Source organism: Scyliorhinus torazame, chromosome 22 (genome assembly GCF_047496885.1).
Source record: "Scyliorhinus torazame isolate Kashiwa2021f chromosome 22, sScyTor2.1, whole genome shotgun sequence".
In the NCBI taxonomy this organism is placed as follows: Eukaryota; Metazoa; Chordata; class Chondrichthyes; order Carcharhiniformes; family Scyliorhinidae; genus Scyliorhinus; species Scyliorhinus torazame.
This window is the reverse complement of record NC_092728.1, coordinates 92,153,389-92,170,917: the sequence shown is the minus strand read 5'-3', so window position 1 is coordinate 92,170,917 and position 17,529 is coordinate 92,153,389. Positions and strand designations below refer to the sequence as shown.

Sequence of the window (17,529 nt, the reverse complement as noted above, 5' to 3'; positions counted from 1 at the left end):
AAAATCACAAACAGCAGAGGACCCAGAACTGATCCCTGCGGTACGCCACAGGTAACTGGGATCCAGGCGGAATATTTGCCATCCACCACCACTCTCTGACTTCTATCGGTTAGCCAGTTCGTTATCCAACTGGCCAAATTTCCCACTATCCCATGCCTCCTTACTTTCTGCATAAGCCTACCATGGGGAACCTTATCAAATGCCTTACTAAAATCCATGTACACTACATCCACTGCTTTACCTTCATCCACATGCTTGGTCACCTCCTCAAAGAATTCAATAAGACTTGTAAAGCAAGACCTACCCCTCAAAGAACATAGAACATAGAACATTACAGCGCAGTACAGGCCCTTCGGCCCTCGATGTTGCGCCAACCTGTGAAACCACTCTAAAGCCCATCTACACTATTCCCTTATCGTCCATATGTCTATCCAATGACCATTTGAATGCCCTTAGTGTTGGCGAGTCCACTACTGTTGCAGGCAGAGCATTCCACGCCCTTACTACTCTCTGAGTAAAGAACCTACCTCTGACATCTGTCTTATATTTATCTCCCCTCAATTTAAAGCTATGTCCCCTCGTGCTAGACATCAACCATCCGAGGAAAAAGGCTCTCACTGTCCAACCTATCCAATCCTCTGATCATCTTGTATGCCTCAATTAAGTCACCTCTTAACCTTCTTCTCTCCAACGAAAACAGCCTCAAGTCCCTCAGCCTTTCCTCATAAGATCTTCCCTCCATACCAGGCAACATTCTGGTAAATCTCCTCTGCACCCTTTCCAATGCTTCCACATCCTTCCTATAATGCGCCGACCAGAATTGCACGCAATACTCCAAATGCGGCCTCACCAGAGTTTTGTACAGCTGCAACATGACCTCATGGTTCCGAAACTCAATCCCTCTACCAATAAAAGCTAACACACCGTACGCCTTCTTAACAACCCTCTCAACCTGAGTGGCAACTTTCAGGGATCTATGTACATGGACACCGGGATATCTCTGCTCATCCACACTGCCAAGAATCTTACCATTAGCCCAGTACTCTGTCTTCCTGTTATTCCTTCCAAAATGAATCACCTCACACTTTTCTGCATTAAACTCCATTTGCCACCTCTCAGCCCAGCGCTGCAGCTTATCTATGTCCCTCTGTAACTTGTAACATCCTTCCGCACTGTCCACAACTCCACCGACTTTAGTGTCATCTGCAAATTTACTCACCCATCCTTCTATGCCCTCCTCCAGGTCATTTATAAAAATGACAAACAGTAGTAGCCCCAAAACAGATCCTTGTGGTACACCACTAGTAACTGGACTCCAGTCTGAACACTTCCCATCAACCACCACCCTTTGTCTTCTTCCAGCTAGCCAATTTCTGATCCAAACTGCTAAATCTCCCTGAATCCCATGCTTCCGTATTTTCTGCAGTAGCCTACCATGGGGAACCTTATCAAATGCTTTACTGAAATCCATATACACCACATCAACTGCTTTACCCTCATCCACCTGTTTGGTCACCTTCTCAAAGAACTCAATAAGGTTTGTGAGGCACGACCTACCTTCACAAAACCGTGTTGACTATGTCTCATCAAATTATTCCTTTCCAGATGATTATACACCCTATCTCTTATAAACCTTTCCAAGATTTTGCCCACAACAGAAGTAAGACTCACTGGTCTATAGTTACCGGGGTTGTCTCTACTCCCCTTCTTGAACAAGGGGACGACATTTGCTATCCTCCAGTCTTCTGGCACTATTCCTGTAGACAAAGATGACTTAAAGATCAAAGCCAAAGGCTTTGCAATCTCCTCCCTAGCTTCCCAGAGAATCCTAGGATAAATCCCATCTGGCCCAGGGGACTTACATATTTTCACCCTTTCCAGAATTGTTAACACCTCCTCCTTATGAACCTCAAGCCCTTCTACTCTAGTAGACTGAATCTCAGTATTCTCCTCGACAATGTTGTCTTTTTCCTGTGTGAATACTGATGAAAAATATTCATTTAGCACCTCTCCTATCTCCTCGGCCTCCAAGCACAACTTCCTACTACTGTCCTTGACTGGCCCTACTCTTACCCTAGTCATTCTTTTATTCCTGACATATCTATAGAAAGCTTTAGGGTTATCCTTGATCCTACCTGCCAAAGACTTCTCATGTCACCTCCTGGCTCTTCTTAGCTCTCTCTTTAGGTCCTTCCTGGCTAACTTGTAACTCTCGAGCGCCCTAACTGAACCTTCATGTCTCATCTTTACATAAGCCTCCTTCTTCCTCTTCACAAGTGTTTCGACTGCCTTAGTAAACCACGGTTCCCTTGCTCGACCACTTCCTCCCTGCCTGACAGGTACATACTTATCAAATAAATGCCCTCTCTTAGCTCTCCTTATCCCTTTCTTCAGTTCCCTCCTGGCTATCTTGTATCCCTCCAGCGCCCTGTCTGAACCTTGTTTCCTCAGCCTTACATAAGTCTCCTTCTTCCTCTTAACAAGACATTCAACCTCTCTTGTCAACCATGGTTCCCTCACTCGACCATCTCTTCCCTGCCTGACAGGGACATACATATCAAGGACACGTAGTACCTGTTCCTTGAACAAGTTCCACATTTCACTTGTGTCCTGCCCTGACAGCCTATGTTCCCAACTTATGCACTTCAATTCTTGTCTGACAACATCGTATTTACCCTTCCCCCAATTGTACACCTTGCCCTGTTGCACGCACCTATCCCTCTCCATGACTAAAGTGAAAGTCACAGAATTGTGATCACTATTTCCAAAATGCTCCCCCACTAACAAATCTATCACTTGCCCTGGTTCATTACCAAGTACCAAATCCAATATGGCCTCCCCTCTGGTCGAACAATCTACATACTGTGTTAGAAAAGCTTCCTGGACACACTGCACAAACACCACCCCATCCAAACTATTTGATCTAAAGAGTTTCCAGTCAATGTTTGGGAAGTTGAAGTCACCCATGACTACTACCCTGTAACTTCTGCACCTTTCCAAAATCTGTTTCCCAATCTGTTCCTCCACATCTCTGCTACTATTGGGGGGCCTATAGAAAACTCCTAACAAGGTGACTGCTCCTTTCCTATTTCTGACTTCAACCCATACTACCTCAGTAGGCAGATACTCCTCAAACTGCCTTTCTGCAGCTGTTATACTATCTCTCTTTAACAATGCCACCCGCACCCCCCACCTCTTTTACCACCCTCCCTAATCTTATTGAAACATCTATAACCAGGGACCTCCAACAACTATTTCTGCCCCTCTTCTATCCAAGTTTCCGTGATGGCCACCACATCGTAGTCCCAAGTACCGATCCATGCCTTAAGTTCACCCACCTTATTCCTGATGCTGCTTGCATTGAAGTATACACACTTCAACCCATCTCCGTGCCTGCAAGTACTCGCCTTTGTCAGTGTTCCCTTCCCCACTGCCTCACTACACGCTTTGGCGTCCTGAATATCGGCTACCTTAGTTGCTGGACTACAAATCCGGTTCCCATTCCCCTGCCAAATTAGTTTAAACCCTCCCGAAGAGTACTAGAAAACCTCTCTCCCAGGATATTGGTGCCTCTCTGGTTCAGATGAAACCCGTCCTGCTTGTACAGGTCCCACCTTCCCCAGAATGCGCTCTAATTATCCAAATACCTGAAGCCCTCCCTCCTACACCATTCCTGCAGCCACGTGTTCAGCTGCACTCTCTCCCTATTCCTAGCCTCGCTATCACGTGGCACCGGCAACAAACCAGAGATGACAACTCTGTCTGTCCTGGCTTTTAACTTCCAGCCTAACTCCCGAAACTTGTTTATTACCTCCACACCCCTTTTCCTACCTACGTTGTTGGTCCCAATGTGCACCACGACTTCTGGCTGCTCCCCCTTCCCCTTAAGGATCCTGAAGACACGATCCGAGACATCCCTGGCACCCGGGAGGCAACATACCTTCCGGGAGTCTCGCTCGCGACCACAGAATCTCCTATCTATTCCCCTCACCATTGAATCTCCTACTACTATTGCTTTTCTATTCTCCCCCCTTCCCTTCTGAGCCCCAGAGCCAGACTCAGTACCAGAGACCTTGCCGCTAGGGCCTTCCCCTGGTAGGTCATCCTCCCCAACAGCATCCAAAACGGTATACTTGTTTTAAAGGGGAACGGCCACGAGGGATCCCTGCACTGTCTGCCTGTTTGTTTTCTTTCCCCTGACTGTAACCCAGCTACTCTTGTCCTGTACCTTGAGCGTGGTTACCTCCCTGTAACTCTTCTCTATCACCCCCTCTGCCTCCCGGATGATCCGAAGTTCATCCAGCTCCAGCTCCAGTTCCCTAACACGGTCTTTGAGGAGCTGGAGTTGGATGCACTTCCCGCAGGTATAGTCAGCGGGGACACCGGTGGTATCCCTCACCACTCACATCCTACAGGAGGATCATGCAACTGGCCTAGCCTCCATCCCCTCTTACCTTACAGAATATAGCTGCCCTGTGGACCAACTAAACCTCCGCCCTCCGACTCTGCTCCCAGTCAGCTGCACTCTCTGTAAACACCTGGCTCTTTGTGGAAATGTAGGAAACAAAATGAAAGGAGCACCTTACTCCCTCCTCACCTAACTCCCTCAGTCACCAAACTCTCACTATAGCACTCAAATGCACCAAATTCAGCACTCCCTCAGTCACCAAACTCTTACTATAGCACTCAAATGCACCAAATTCAGCACTCCCTCAGTCACCAAACTCTTACTATAGCACTCAAATGCACCAAATTCAGCACTCAGTGCAAACAAAGTCTGCACTGTAGGTGGATCACTTTTATACTGTGAATCTAGCCTCTGAAAACTGGCCTAATCCAATTAACTAATTAACAAGCTCCAGCTGCAAGTACCTACAAGTGGAACCTTTGTTTGAAGCTGATTGAAAATTCACCTTCTTCTAAACCAAATAGCAACTTTTAAGTTAATTAACTAAATAAAACAAAGACTAGACTTTAGATAAAAATGAAGCCTTTATATCCCTCAGTCACCAAACTCTCACTATAGCACTCAAATGCACCAAATTCAGCACTCTCTCAGTCACCAAACTCTCACTATAGCACTCAAATGCACCAAATTCAGCACTCCCTCAGTCACCAAACTCTCACTATAGCACTCAAATGCACCAAATTCAGCACTCTCTCAGTCACCAAACTCTCACTATAGCACTCAAATGCACCAAATTCAGCACTCCCTCAGTCACCAAACTCTCGCTATAGCACTCAAATGCACCAAATTCAGCACTCCCTCAGTCACCAAACTCTCACTATAGCACTCAAATGCACCAAATTCAGCACTCCCTCAGTCACCAAACTCTTACTATAGCACTCAAATGCACCAAATTCAGCACTCAGTGCAAACAAAGTCTGCACTGTAGGTGGATCACTTTTATACTGTGAATCTAGCCTCTGAAAACTGGCCTAATCCAATTAACTAATTAACAAGCTCCAGCTGCAAGTACCTACAAGTGGAACCTTTGTTTGAAGCTGATTGAAAATTCACCTTCTTCTAAACCAAATAGCAACTTTTAAGTTAATTAACTAAATAAAACAAAGACTAGACTTTAGATAAAAATGAAGCCTTTATATCCCTCAGTCACCAAACTCTCACTATAGCACTCAAATGCACCAAATTCAGCACTCTCTCAGTCACCAAACTCTCACTATAGCACTCAAATGCACCAAATTCAGCACTCCCTCAGTCACCAAACTCTCACTATAGCACTCAAATGCACCAAATTCAGCATTCCCTCAGTCACCAAACTCTCACTATAGCACTCAAATGCACCAAATTCAGCACTCCCTCAGTCACCAAACTCTCGCTATAGCACTCAAATGCACCAAATTCAGCACTCCCTCAGTCACCAAACTCTCACTATAGCACTCAAATGCACCAAATTCAGCACTCAGTGCAAACCATCTGTGAAAGATACGTTCTGCAGAAATTCTCTCCTTTTTTAAAATTCATGAGTGAAGAAAATCGATACCACAAGTTGCAATCATCTATTATTCTTTTTATTAGGTCTGGGACAAAGCTTTGTGTTCCTTTGAAAGTTTTCATTCAATAACTGAGGCTTCAGAGATATTTATTAAACCCCTAGACATTTTCAAACTCTGATGATTACCTGAAATAGTTACCTGAAATGAAAAATTCAGTACATTTAACTAGTTAGGGATTTGCAAGACCACCGTTCACTTGCAACTGTAGAATAAGTGGATTATTTTTCTTTTTACTCTTGGCCTCCGTAGTATAACTTTCCTGATACCTCAATCTTTATTTCTTCTGACAAATATTCCCATTAATTAAACCTTACCAGCTAATATCCAGACGTTGGTCTGAGGCAATTCATGAAATATCAATTTATCAAGTTCTTTTTTCTTTATAAATTCATTTTTTTTCAATTAAGGGGCAATTTAGCGTGGCCAATCCACCTACCCTGCACATCTTTGGGTTGTGGAGGTGAGACCCATGCAGACACTGGGAGAATGTATAAACTCCACACGGACAGTGTCCCGGGGCCGGAATCGAACCCGGGTCCTCAGCGCCGTGAGGCTGTAGTGCCTCACTACCGTCCCAACTTCACAAGTTACAAAGAACAAAGAACAAAGAAAAGTACAGCACAGGAACAGGTCCTTCGGCCCTCTAAGCCTGCGCCGACCATGCTGCCTGTCTAAACTAAAATCTTCTATACTTCCAGGGTCCGTATCCCTCTATTCCCATCCTATTCATGTATTTAATATAAATTGTTTTGACAAGGAAGACAGTGATGATTATTTCCATGTCTTTCCAAACTAGGAGAATTTGCATCATCACTAAGACTAAACTGAATGAAGATATTCTGCTCAACATTAGAAGACATATTCTTCTTTTTGTTTTACATGCTAGATTATGTTTTGTTCTCATTGTAATATGACAGATTGCATCATTGTTATCTAATATGTATGATCCAGTATCAGATCTGTTCAATTTGGAGTTTAAGTTGTAAGGTGATTATGGTCACACCTCAGGCTTTTGTACTGGTTGCCACTGTATTTTCCAGCTGCTTTTTTTGTGTATTTTCTTGATCATGGATGCATAAACACATTGAGAACAAAGAAACAACATCTTTCACAGTTTTTAAAAGAAGTTTGGTTTTACCAAACTGTATGTAGGGAATCAATCTGATCCAAGCTTACAATGTAATATTTATAACTTTAGTCTTCCATCACATGCTAAGACTTACTGGAGATCATTAACTTTTTTCATGTGTTTCATGTAACAAATGATTTTTATATAAGCAACTGTGAGATCATCCATTTTGGAAATAAAATGGATAGAACTGAATAATTTCTAAATGATGAAAAGCCAGATGTGTGGAGATCCAAAGAGAATCGGATGCCCAATTAACATCGATAAAAATGTCCTGGACAGGTACAGAAAATAATCAAAAGGCTTTTGGAATACTCACCTTTACATCCAGAAGGCTAGAATACAAGGTGATAGAAGTTATGCTTACCCATATAAAGCCCTGGTTAGACCACATCTGATTAGAGCAGTTGTGGATACCATACTTTTAACGGATGTGGAGGGAGTTCAGAGAATGCTTAATAGAGTGAAACATGGCCTCCAAGGATTTAAAGTACAAGGAGAGATTGCACAATTAGTTGTATTCCCTGGAATTTGGGAGTTTAAAGGGTGATCTGGTCAAAGTTTTCAAAATATTGAGGGGAGCAGCTGCAGTAGATAGAGAGAAGCTATTTCTGCTGGTTGAGGAATCTGGAACGAGGCGCCATAGAGTAAAAATGTCCGGTCTGGAATAAAGTTAGGAAACAATTCTACATTCAAAAAAATGTTAGAAGATTCCAACCCCCTTCCCAAGCAGCAATTGATGCTCGGTCAATTGATAATTTTAAATCTGAGATTGATATTTTTTGTTAACCAGAGGTATTAAGGAATATAGGGCAAAGGCTGGTATATGAAGTTAGGTCAAGCATTAGCCACGATCTTATTGAATGGTAGAAATTCCTTGAATGGGATATGAGGGAGAACCTTTTTACACAGCAAGTGGCAATGACCTGGAACTCGCTGCTTTTGAGGGTGGTGGAAGCTGAAACAATCAATGATTTCAAAAGTGAAATTAGATGGACACTTGAAGGAAATAAATTTGCAGGGTTACCGAGATACAGCAGTGGAAATCGGACAAATTGGATTGCTCCACAGAGAGCTGGCATGGACTCGGTGGGCTGAATGCCCTTCTTCTGTGCCAGAAATGACAATGGCTCTATAGCAGACTCAAAAAAGACTATGGGCGGAATTCTCCGACTCCCCGCCGGGTCAGAGAATCGCCGGCGGGCCACGCGAATCGCGCCACGCCGCCCCGATGCCGGGAGGCGATTCTCCGCAGAGCGGCGCTACTGGGGCCGGTGTGGCGCTGGTCGGGGTATGCGGCGACTCTCCGGCCCTTGCCGGCATGGGCCGGCGCGCCGATTCTCCGGCCCGGATGGGCCGAGCGGCCGTCAACAAAAAGCCGAGTCTATTCTAACATCCTCTGAGCCGGCAGGGCCTCAGCGTTGAAGGGTCTGGGGGCAGCCTGTAGGCGGGGAGGGGGAGTCCGACCCCAGCCGGGGGGGGGGGCCTCCATAGTGGCCTGGCCCACGATCGGGGCCCACCGATCGGCAGGCCGGCCTCTCTATCGGGGGGGCCTCTTTTCCTTCGCGCCGGCTCCTGTAGCCCTGCGCCATTTGGCGTCGGGGCCGGCGCGGGGAAGAGGGTCACTGCGCATGCGCTAGTGGGTGATGGGCCAACTGCGCAAGCGCAGACACCACGGCACCGGGTTCACGCAGGGATCAGCGTGGGCCACTCCAGCATCGTGCTACTCCACTGTGGCCCGCAGAATCGGGTCTCCGAACGGGCGCCGACGCCGGAGTAAAACACTCACGGTTTTACACTGGCGTTGGCCCTTAGCTGCCCGATGGGAGAATCCCGCCCAATTTGTGTTCCAATGTTAACTTTCTGTAGATTTTCAGCTCTCCTCATTTTTGTTCCATTATCTCCACGCAAGAATCATGGATACTTACGCACTCAGAGACAATTGGTGAAATCTTCTCATTTTTTTGTCCAAGTGTCAACTCAGGCGGGAAAATGGAGTGCAACCCGTTGGCTGCACTGATGGCTTTTCCCGCCATATTTTTAAACATTGAGACTAAAAAAAGTCAAGGAGCAAAGTCCCACAACTCTGAAGGAGCTTGCCCCGCCAGCAACCTTCAGCAGCACTAATTCCTCAGAGTGCTCCTCTACTTTGACCCACTTGCGCACTGACTTCAAAATCGAAAGATCAGGCGCAGCACTCCCCAGAGGGCATCACATATCGCAGTGGCTTGCTGCACACTACACAACCTGCCAATGCAAAGGGGGAGGACCTTGCTGAGGAGGGGATGGAAGAGCTGTATCTCTCATTTATGAGGACGACGTCAAAGGAGATGTGGGTGGTAAGGTCCTAGAGGGCGGCACGATGGCACAGTGGTTAGCACAACTGCATCAAACCGCCAGGGATCCGGGTTCAGTTCTGACCTCGGGTGACTGTGTGGAGTTTGCACATTTTCCCCGTGTCTGCATGAGTTTCCTTCGGATGCTCCGGTTTCCTCCCACAGTCCAAAGATGTGTTGGTTAGGTGGATTGGCCATGCTAAATTTCCCCTTAGGGTGGAGTTGCAGGAATAGGATGGAGGGATTGGACCTAAGTAGTGTGGTTCAAAAGAATTGGTGCAGATTCATTGGGCCAAATGGCCTCCTTCTGCACTGTAGGGATTCTATGATTCTATGAAGGCGAGGATACAGGCAATGAGACCATTGTACTGGCCAGGCGAGACAGGTGTGCTTGTGAGGCCCTCATTGTCACTAGATTCCAGGAGGATGAATGAGATGCAATGAGGGCACTTCTGAGATCTTCACATTGCATCCTGGAATGCCTGACACCTGTCTAACTGAGGGTACATGCATACGCTCTGTGAAGAAGGGCATACCATGGAGATGCTACTGAGACACAGCGGACACATGGACATTCAAAGTACTTGATCCTTAGGCAGGCTCCAACACCTGTTCCCTTCAGCACCACATCTTCACCTGTCAGGAATGCTGATGGAATGATAGCCCTGCCTCTAATGTGCTGAGAGCACACAGTCCTGTGATGCTTGGATATGAGATTCTTTCAGTAAACACAAACAACATTGAGGTGCAAGAGAGTGATTTTGAAGCCTGGAAATCAGTGAGTTCAGAAGGTTACCCGCTGCACAGGGTAGAGGCCCTGGACCTTGGCACTTGCCTTCATTTTGTGCAGGACCCAAGGTTTCACATCTGATTGACATGAACACTGCTCATCATAACAAAGAGCCACAGGCAAGAAGATGGTCTTAGGAATGTGCTTACAATGGTCCATGCTGTGAACAAGTGATTAATACCCATGCCCACATTGTGCAACTACATCTTCTTCACCTTTCTAACCCTGCTGCTACGTCTTGGTGCATCTTCAACATCCACAGCAGAGGTGGGGATGGTCTTCTGACTGCTACACCCAGTTGTCAGTAATGATGTTTTGGTAGGCATGCTTTGGAGGGCCAAGACCTGGAGGGCACCAGCCTGCTTTCAGAGTTTTGTTGTGTAGCAGTGCCACCCTCCTCGGACTGCCAGGTGTGGGTGAGTGCTGTGATGTGTCTTCAATGTCAGTCTTTACAGATTCCTCTTCCACGGTGTCCTCGGAGTTAAGGACCTGGCTCGTGGACCCTCTCAGCTACTGCCCAGATGTGCCTGCAAGCGAAAGAAGAGATAATTAGTGCACGGCAGCGGTCTGTGAAACAGGAGACATCACTCACAGCATGGTTGTTTGTTGAATGTTGCAGTGCTAGTTGAGTGCCACCAATCTCACCGTCAGCACACATCCTCCGGCCAACTGAATTGTCAGGACGTTGATCGTTCCTGTACCAGTCTGGGACTTTTGTTGTGTGCCAGCTTGTTCTGCATTAAGATAGATGAAGAGGTACCTGCGAGGCCAGATGCCTGGTATGTGTAGGTGGTGAGTGGTGCCATGGACACAATCCACAGGTCAGATGAAGGTGTATGAGAGAAAGTGAGTGGTGATGTCCCTCGAGCTGGCACTGAGTGTGATTCCTGTGGATGTGTGATAGGTTTGTGAGTTGAGCGTGATGAGAAGAGTAACTTGCCCTGGCAGAACGGAGGAAATCATTCAGCCTCTTTCAGCACGGGATGGCAGTCCTCTTTGGGACTGGATTGGAGTCGACCACTGCCGCCGCCGTTTCCCATGCTGGATTGGTGACCTTGTTTGTTGGTCTTCGCCTAGAGTGGAGATAAAGGAAATTGCGGAGGGCCTCCTTTGCATCTAGAAGGCGCTCAAAGGAGGTGTCGCTAAATTTAGGGACATGTTTCTTAGCTTCGGTAACCATCAATTCCCAGCAGGGCCGTCTTTAAACATGGTGCCTGGATTGCTGAAGCTCTGAGGTCACAGCTGTGCAGGCAAAAATGAGGCCACCCTGCCAATGATCCAATTTAAAACCTATGCCTCTGATGTTTTTAAACAATGTTCCACACCAGAGTAAAATTCTGGCATTGTTGTTGGCGGGTCAATCGTCAATTTTCCCGCCCGATATCGGACTTTGTCAATTTCAGGGGAAATTCAGCTCAATGTCTAAGTGAGCACAATGCTTAGATGTAACTAAAACACAAGGAGTTGTTTCAAAGACCCAAATAAACCAATTGTCTAGCACTGCTGGGTTAGAGAGCTATCTGTCAATGTAGGATTTCCTCCCAACTGAGGGGTGTAAGTTCCATCACGAGTCAATTAGCGCTTGATGCCGAGTATTAAATGACTTAGGGGCATTTGGTATTGGCACGGATGTGTTCCCTATAAATTCTTCGGTGGGAAGAACAGGGCGGCATGGTAGCACAATGGTTAGCAGTGTTGCTTCACAGCGCCAGGGTCCCAGGTTCGATTCCCGGCTTGGGTCACTGTCTGTGCGGGATCTGCGCGTTCTTCCTGTGCTTCAGTGGGTTTCCTGCGGGTGCTCCGGTTTCCTCCCACAATCCCGAAAGACGTGGGGCTGGATTCTCACAAAATGTGACTGTCCCCACGCTGGCGTAAAAACGCTGGAGTTTTACTCCAGAGATTCCTAGAAAAAAAGCTGAACAAATTAAATGCCCTGCAGGGGGCTAGCAGGGACCCGGAGTGATTCTCGCAGCTTTAGCTGCGGGTGCGGGCCCCCGCATTTCCGGTTTGGAATCCACGCATGCATACGGCAGCGGCCTCCAGCGGCCGTGTTGATTTGGGAAATAAGAGACTGCTGTGTGCTGTGTTTCACAGAGACATGTGCCATACAACCTGAAGGCTTCTCAATTCACCGGGCGGACCGCACCGCATCATCAGGCAAAGCGAGGGGTGGAGGGGTTTGGCTCCTCATCAACTTCTCCTGGTGCTTGGATATGGCGACCCTTGCAACCTACTGCTCTCCGGACCTGGAATACCTGACCGTGAAGTGCCGCCCATATTATCTTCCACAGGAGTTCACTTCAGCCATTATCACAGCGGTCTACATCCCACTCCAGGCAGAAGTGAGGAAGGTGCTGGACGAACTGTACATAATTATAAACAACTACGAAACAGAACACCCGGAGGTCTTGTTTATTGTGGCCGGAGACTTCAACAAGGCCAACCTCAAGAGTGTACTGCCAAAATTCCACCAGCACATCTCCTGTCCCACCAGGGGCGACAACACTCTTGACCACTGCTACTCAAAAATCAAGAGCGCCTACCGTTCCACCCCCCGACCGCACTTTGGGAAATCAGACCATAAGACGGTGCTCCTTCACCCGGCATACAAGCAGATACTCAAGCGGGAGAATCCATCTAAGAAGGTCATGCAGTGGTGGTCCGAGGAAACAGAATAGCTCCTACGTGACTGCTTCGAGACAGTGGACTGGTCCATATTTAAGAACTCAGCGACCAACTTAAATGGATATGCCACCACCATCACAGACTTCATCAGCAAATGTGTGGACGACTGCGTGCCAAAGAAAGCAGTACGTACATTCCCCAACCGGAAACCATGGCTTAATCGTGAGATTGACTCCCTACTGAAGGACAGGTCTGAGGCGTTCAAGTCAGACGACCCTGACCTATACAAGAAATCTAGGTATGACCTCCACAAAGCCATCCGAGATGCCAAGAGAGAATAACAAACCAAGCTATAGTCACAGACAGACTCACGACGGTTGTGGCAAGGACTAAACAACATAACGGGCTACAAAGCGAAGCCGAGCAGTATCTCCGGCAGCAGCGCACCCCTCCCCAATGAACTCAATGCATTCTATGCTTGGTTCGAGCAGGAAACCAACAATCCGCTGTCGAGTGCCCCAGCAGCGTATAACTCACCCATGCCCACCATCACAGCTTCCGAAGACAGATCGGCCTTCCTGAAAGTGAACCCCCGGAAGGCGATGGGCCCGGACGGGATCCCTGGTTGTGCACTCAGAGCCTGCGTGGACCAGCTGGCAGATGTGTTCATGGACATCTTTAACCTGTCCCTACTCCACTCCAAGGTCCCCACCTGCTTCATGAAGACCACCATCATACCGGTGCCAAAGAAGAACCAGGCAACGTGCCTCAATGACTACCGTCCGGTGGCCCTGACTTCAGTTGTAATGAAGTGCTTCGAGAGGTTGGTCATTAAGCACATCACCTCCATACTCCGCATACCACTGCAACCGGTCCACAGCAGATGCCATTTCCCCGGCCCTACACTCATTCCTAGAGCATCTCAACAACAAGGACTCCTACATCAGACTCCTATTTATTGACTACAGCTCCACCTTCAACACCATAATCCCAGCCAAGCTCATATCAAAGCTCCAAAACCTAGGACTTGGCTCCCCACTCTGCAACTGGATCCTCGACTTTCTGACCCACAGACCACAATCAGTAAGAATGAACAACAACACCTCCTCCACAATAATCCTCAATACTGGGGCCCCTCAAGGCTGTGTACTTAGCTCCCTACACATCACCAAAAATCTGTCCTGGTCCACCCACGTCGACGCTACCACCAAGAAAGCACTACAGTGCCTATACTTCCTCAGGAAACGAAGGAAATTCGGCATGTCCACATTAACTCTTACCAACTTTTACAGATGCACCATAGAAAGCATCCTATCTGGCTGCATCACAGCCTGGTATGGCAACTGCTCAGCCCAGCAAGAAACTTCAGAGAGTCGTGAACACAGCCCAGCCCATCACTCGAACCTGCCTCCCATCCATTGACTCCACCTACACCTCCTGCTGCCTGGGGAAAGCAGGCAGCATAATCAAAGACCCCTCCCACCCGGCTTACTCACTCTTCCAACTTCTTCCATCGGGCAGGAGATACAGAAGTCTGAGAACATGCACAAAGAGACTCAAAAACAGCTTCTTCCCCGCTGTTACCAGACTAGTAAATTACCCTCTTATGGACTGATTTCATTAACACTACACCCTGTATGCTTCATACGATGCCGGTGCTTATGTAGTTACATTGTATACCTTGTGTTGCCCTATTATGTATTTTCTTTTATTCACTTTTCTTCCCATGTACTTAATGATCTGTTGAGCTGCTCGCAGAAAAATACTTTTCACTGTACCTCGGTACACGTGACAATAAACAAATCCAATCCAATCCATGGCGGACTCGGACCTCGGAAGCAAACACAAAAATTAGACAACCCCGAGCGGCCACGCGCCCGATCATCTAACTGTGCGGATCTAACCCTGGCCTCCTATAAGGCCCCCCCCACCCCGGTGGCCGATTCCCCCCCCCCGCCTCCCCACCAGGGTGGCCACGGACTGAGTCCGCAGCCGCCACGCCAGCATCCCGACTGGCAATAGATGGTTAGTTCCACTCCGTCGGGAACTCGGCCGGTCGGGAGCGGAGGATCGCTGGGTGGGCCTCTGTCAATGGGCCCCCAGCCGCACAGCGTACTCCGCGATCATGGCAATTTTCGGATCCCAGAGAATCGCCGGACCGACGGCGGGCCCGATTTCGGCGTGAAAGTGGATTCTCCGCCCCCGCGCCGAACGCGATTTCGGCAAGGGCTGCAGAGAATCCAGCCCGTGCTGTTGGGTGAATTGGACATTCCGAATTCTCCCTCAGTGTACCTGAACAGGTGCCGGAGTGTGGCAACTAGGAGATTTTTACAGTAACTTCATTGCAGTGTTAATGTAAGCATACATGTGACACAATAAAGATTATATTATAATCTTAAAATTCCTGGCCTTGGATTTTAACAAATTTTCTCGGACACAATGTTCTGAAAATATGGTTCTATTACTAAGATCAATTTCTAAATCTTGCTTTTAGTTAATATTTTTAATGATGAGAACTTACCAATATGTTCTGGTGCAATTCCATTTTCCTGTAATGCAAGTGCCTGGTCTCGTGTTTTGGGGTAACCCACTAAGATCCAGCCCTGACAAACAAACAGCAGCAATGCAGTTGGTTATAAAGAGAGGGATGAAAGGGAAGTGTGCAATGTTAGATTTATTACATAAGATGGTACTGATACTAAATACACCATATAGCTTTGTTCACAGCAATTTCTTTATTGAGAAGTTGGTCATTTTGCCCTTGTTTGCATCCACGTCAAGTATTCCAGATATGTAGGGCCTGATTTTAACTCTGTGAGTGAATGGGTTTTGAATGAGTTAAAACCTGACCCTTAGTAGCAATACATCTTAACCTCAACTTCAGCAATCATCTAGGTAACTATGTGTAAAAAGCCAGAAAAAAATGAGCTCTGTGAAATATCTCCCACCCCACAGGTAGTCAAGCAAACACCAGAATATTTACACTGAAAGTGAAACTGAAAGTTGCCATAGTCCCAGAGGACATTAGGCTACTCTTCTCTGTGAGGGGTAGAGCTGACTGGTGGTGATTTAACTTGAGGGTCACCACACCTCAGATGAGGGACCAGGTTGAGAAGGTGGGCCAGTACAGGAATTGAATCCATGCTGTTGATCAGACTGCATCACAAACCAGCCAACTGAGCTAGCCGACCTCCCAATCAAAAGTGGAGATTGTACTATCGAACCACAGAAACGTTACCGTGCAGAAAGAGGCCATTCAACCCATCATGTCTGTGCCAACCAAAAAAGAGAAAAAAAGAAACCAGTTGCTCATTTTAATCCCATTTTCCAGCGCCTTGCAGGTGACTGTACTTCAGTTGCAGATCCAGGTACCTTTTAAATGAGTTGAGCATTTCAGCCTCAACCCGAACTTAGGCAGTTAATTCCAGACATCCACCATTCTCTGCATGAAAAAGTCTTTCCTCATGTCCCCTCTGATCCTTCTACCATTCCCTTAAAACTATATCCCCTGGTAATTGGCCCCTCAGCTAGGGGAAAATAAGTGTTTCCAGTCTACCTTGTCTTGGCCCCTCATATTGTATACCTCAATTAGGTCAACCTTAGCCTCTGCTGTTCTCTGGAAAACAACCCTAGTCCATCCAATCTCTCCTCATAGCTGTAACTTTCAAACTCTAGCAACATTCTTGTAAATCCCCTCGCACTCTCTCCAGAGCAATTGTGTTCTGACTGTAATGTAGTGACCAGAACTGTATACAAACTTCCAGCCTCCCCAGGGTTTTATATAGTTCTATTGTTACATCCCTGCTTTTGTATTTAACACGTCCCCCCAAAAATGGAATGCATTCCATGTTGTTTCTTGACCACCTTGTCCACCTGTCTTGCTACCTTCAAGGACCTGTGGATATGCATTTTAGGGCCTCTCACTTCCTCAATCCCTCTCAATATCTTCCTCTTTATTGAGTATTTCCTTGCTTTGTTTGCTCTCTCCAAATGCGTTACTTCACACTTTTCCAGATTGAATTCCATTTGCCCCTTCTCTGCCCACTCAATGCAATAATTTATATAATTTTGGAGTTGACAGCCATCCTCTTCACTATCAACTACATTGCCAATTTTTGTGTCATCACCAAGTTTCCCAGTCGCACCACTCACATTTAAAACTACATCATTAATAACAAACAACAACGGCCGAACACGGAGCACCACCAGAAACCGTTTCCCATTCGCAAAAATGTTCATCGATCAATACCTTTTGTTCCTGGCACTGAGCCAATTTTGGATCCACCCTTCACCTTTCCCTCTATTCCATAGGATATCACTTTTCTGACCAGTCTGCCATGTGTGGGACCTTGTCAAATACCTTACAGAAATCCATGTAGACAATATCCACTGCACTACCCTCATCAGTCCTCCTTGTTACTTCCTCAAAAAATTCTGATAAGTTGGTAACACTAGAACCTCCCCTATCAAAACTGGTTGATCAATCAGTGCCTTTCTAAGTGACAGTTTATCCCGCACCTCAGGAATGTTTCAAATAAGTTTCTAACAAGTTGTCCACCACTGAAGTCAGACTGACTGGACTATAGTTTCTGATCTAACCCTCAAACCCTTTTTAAATAATGGTATAATGT

General features: G+C 46.8%; 1 protein-coding gene across 3 annotated transcripts in view; it reads right to left on the bottom strand.

Moving 5' to 3' along the window:
- ak8 (adenylate kinase 8) overlaps positions 1-17,529 on the bottom strand; it is a 257,899-nt gene that overhangs the window by 143,469 nt on the left and 96,901 nt on the right. For all 3 annotated transcript variants that reach the window (XM_072488580.1, XM_072488581.1, XM_072488579.1), the window contains exon 6: positions 15,420-15,501. In XM_072488580.1, the coding sequence (XP_072344681.1) occupies positions 15,420-15,501 (82 nt within the window). The remainder of the gene's footprint in view (positions 1-15,419; positions 15,502-17,529) is intronic.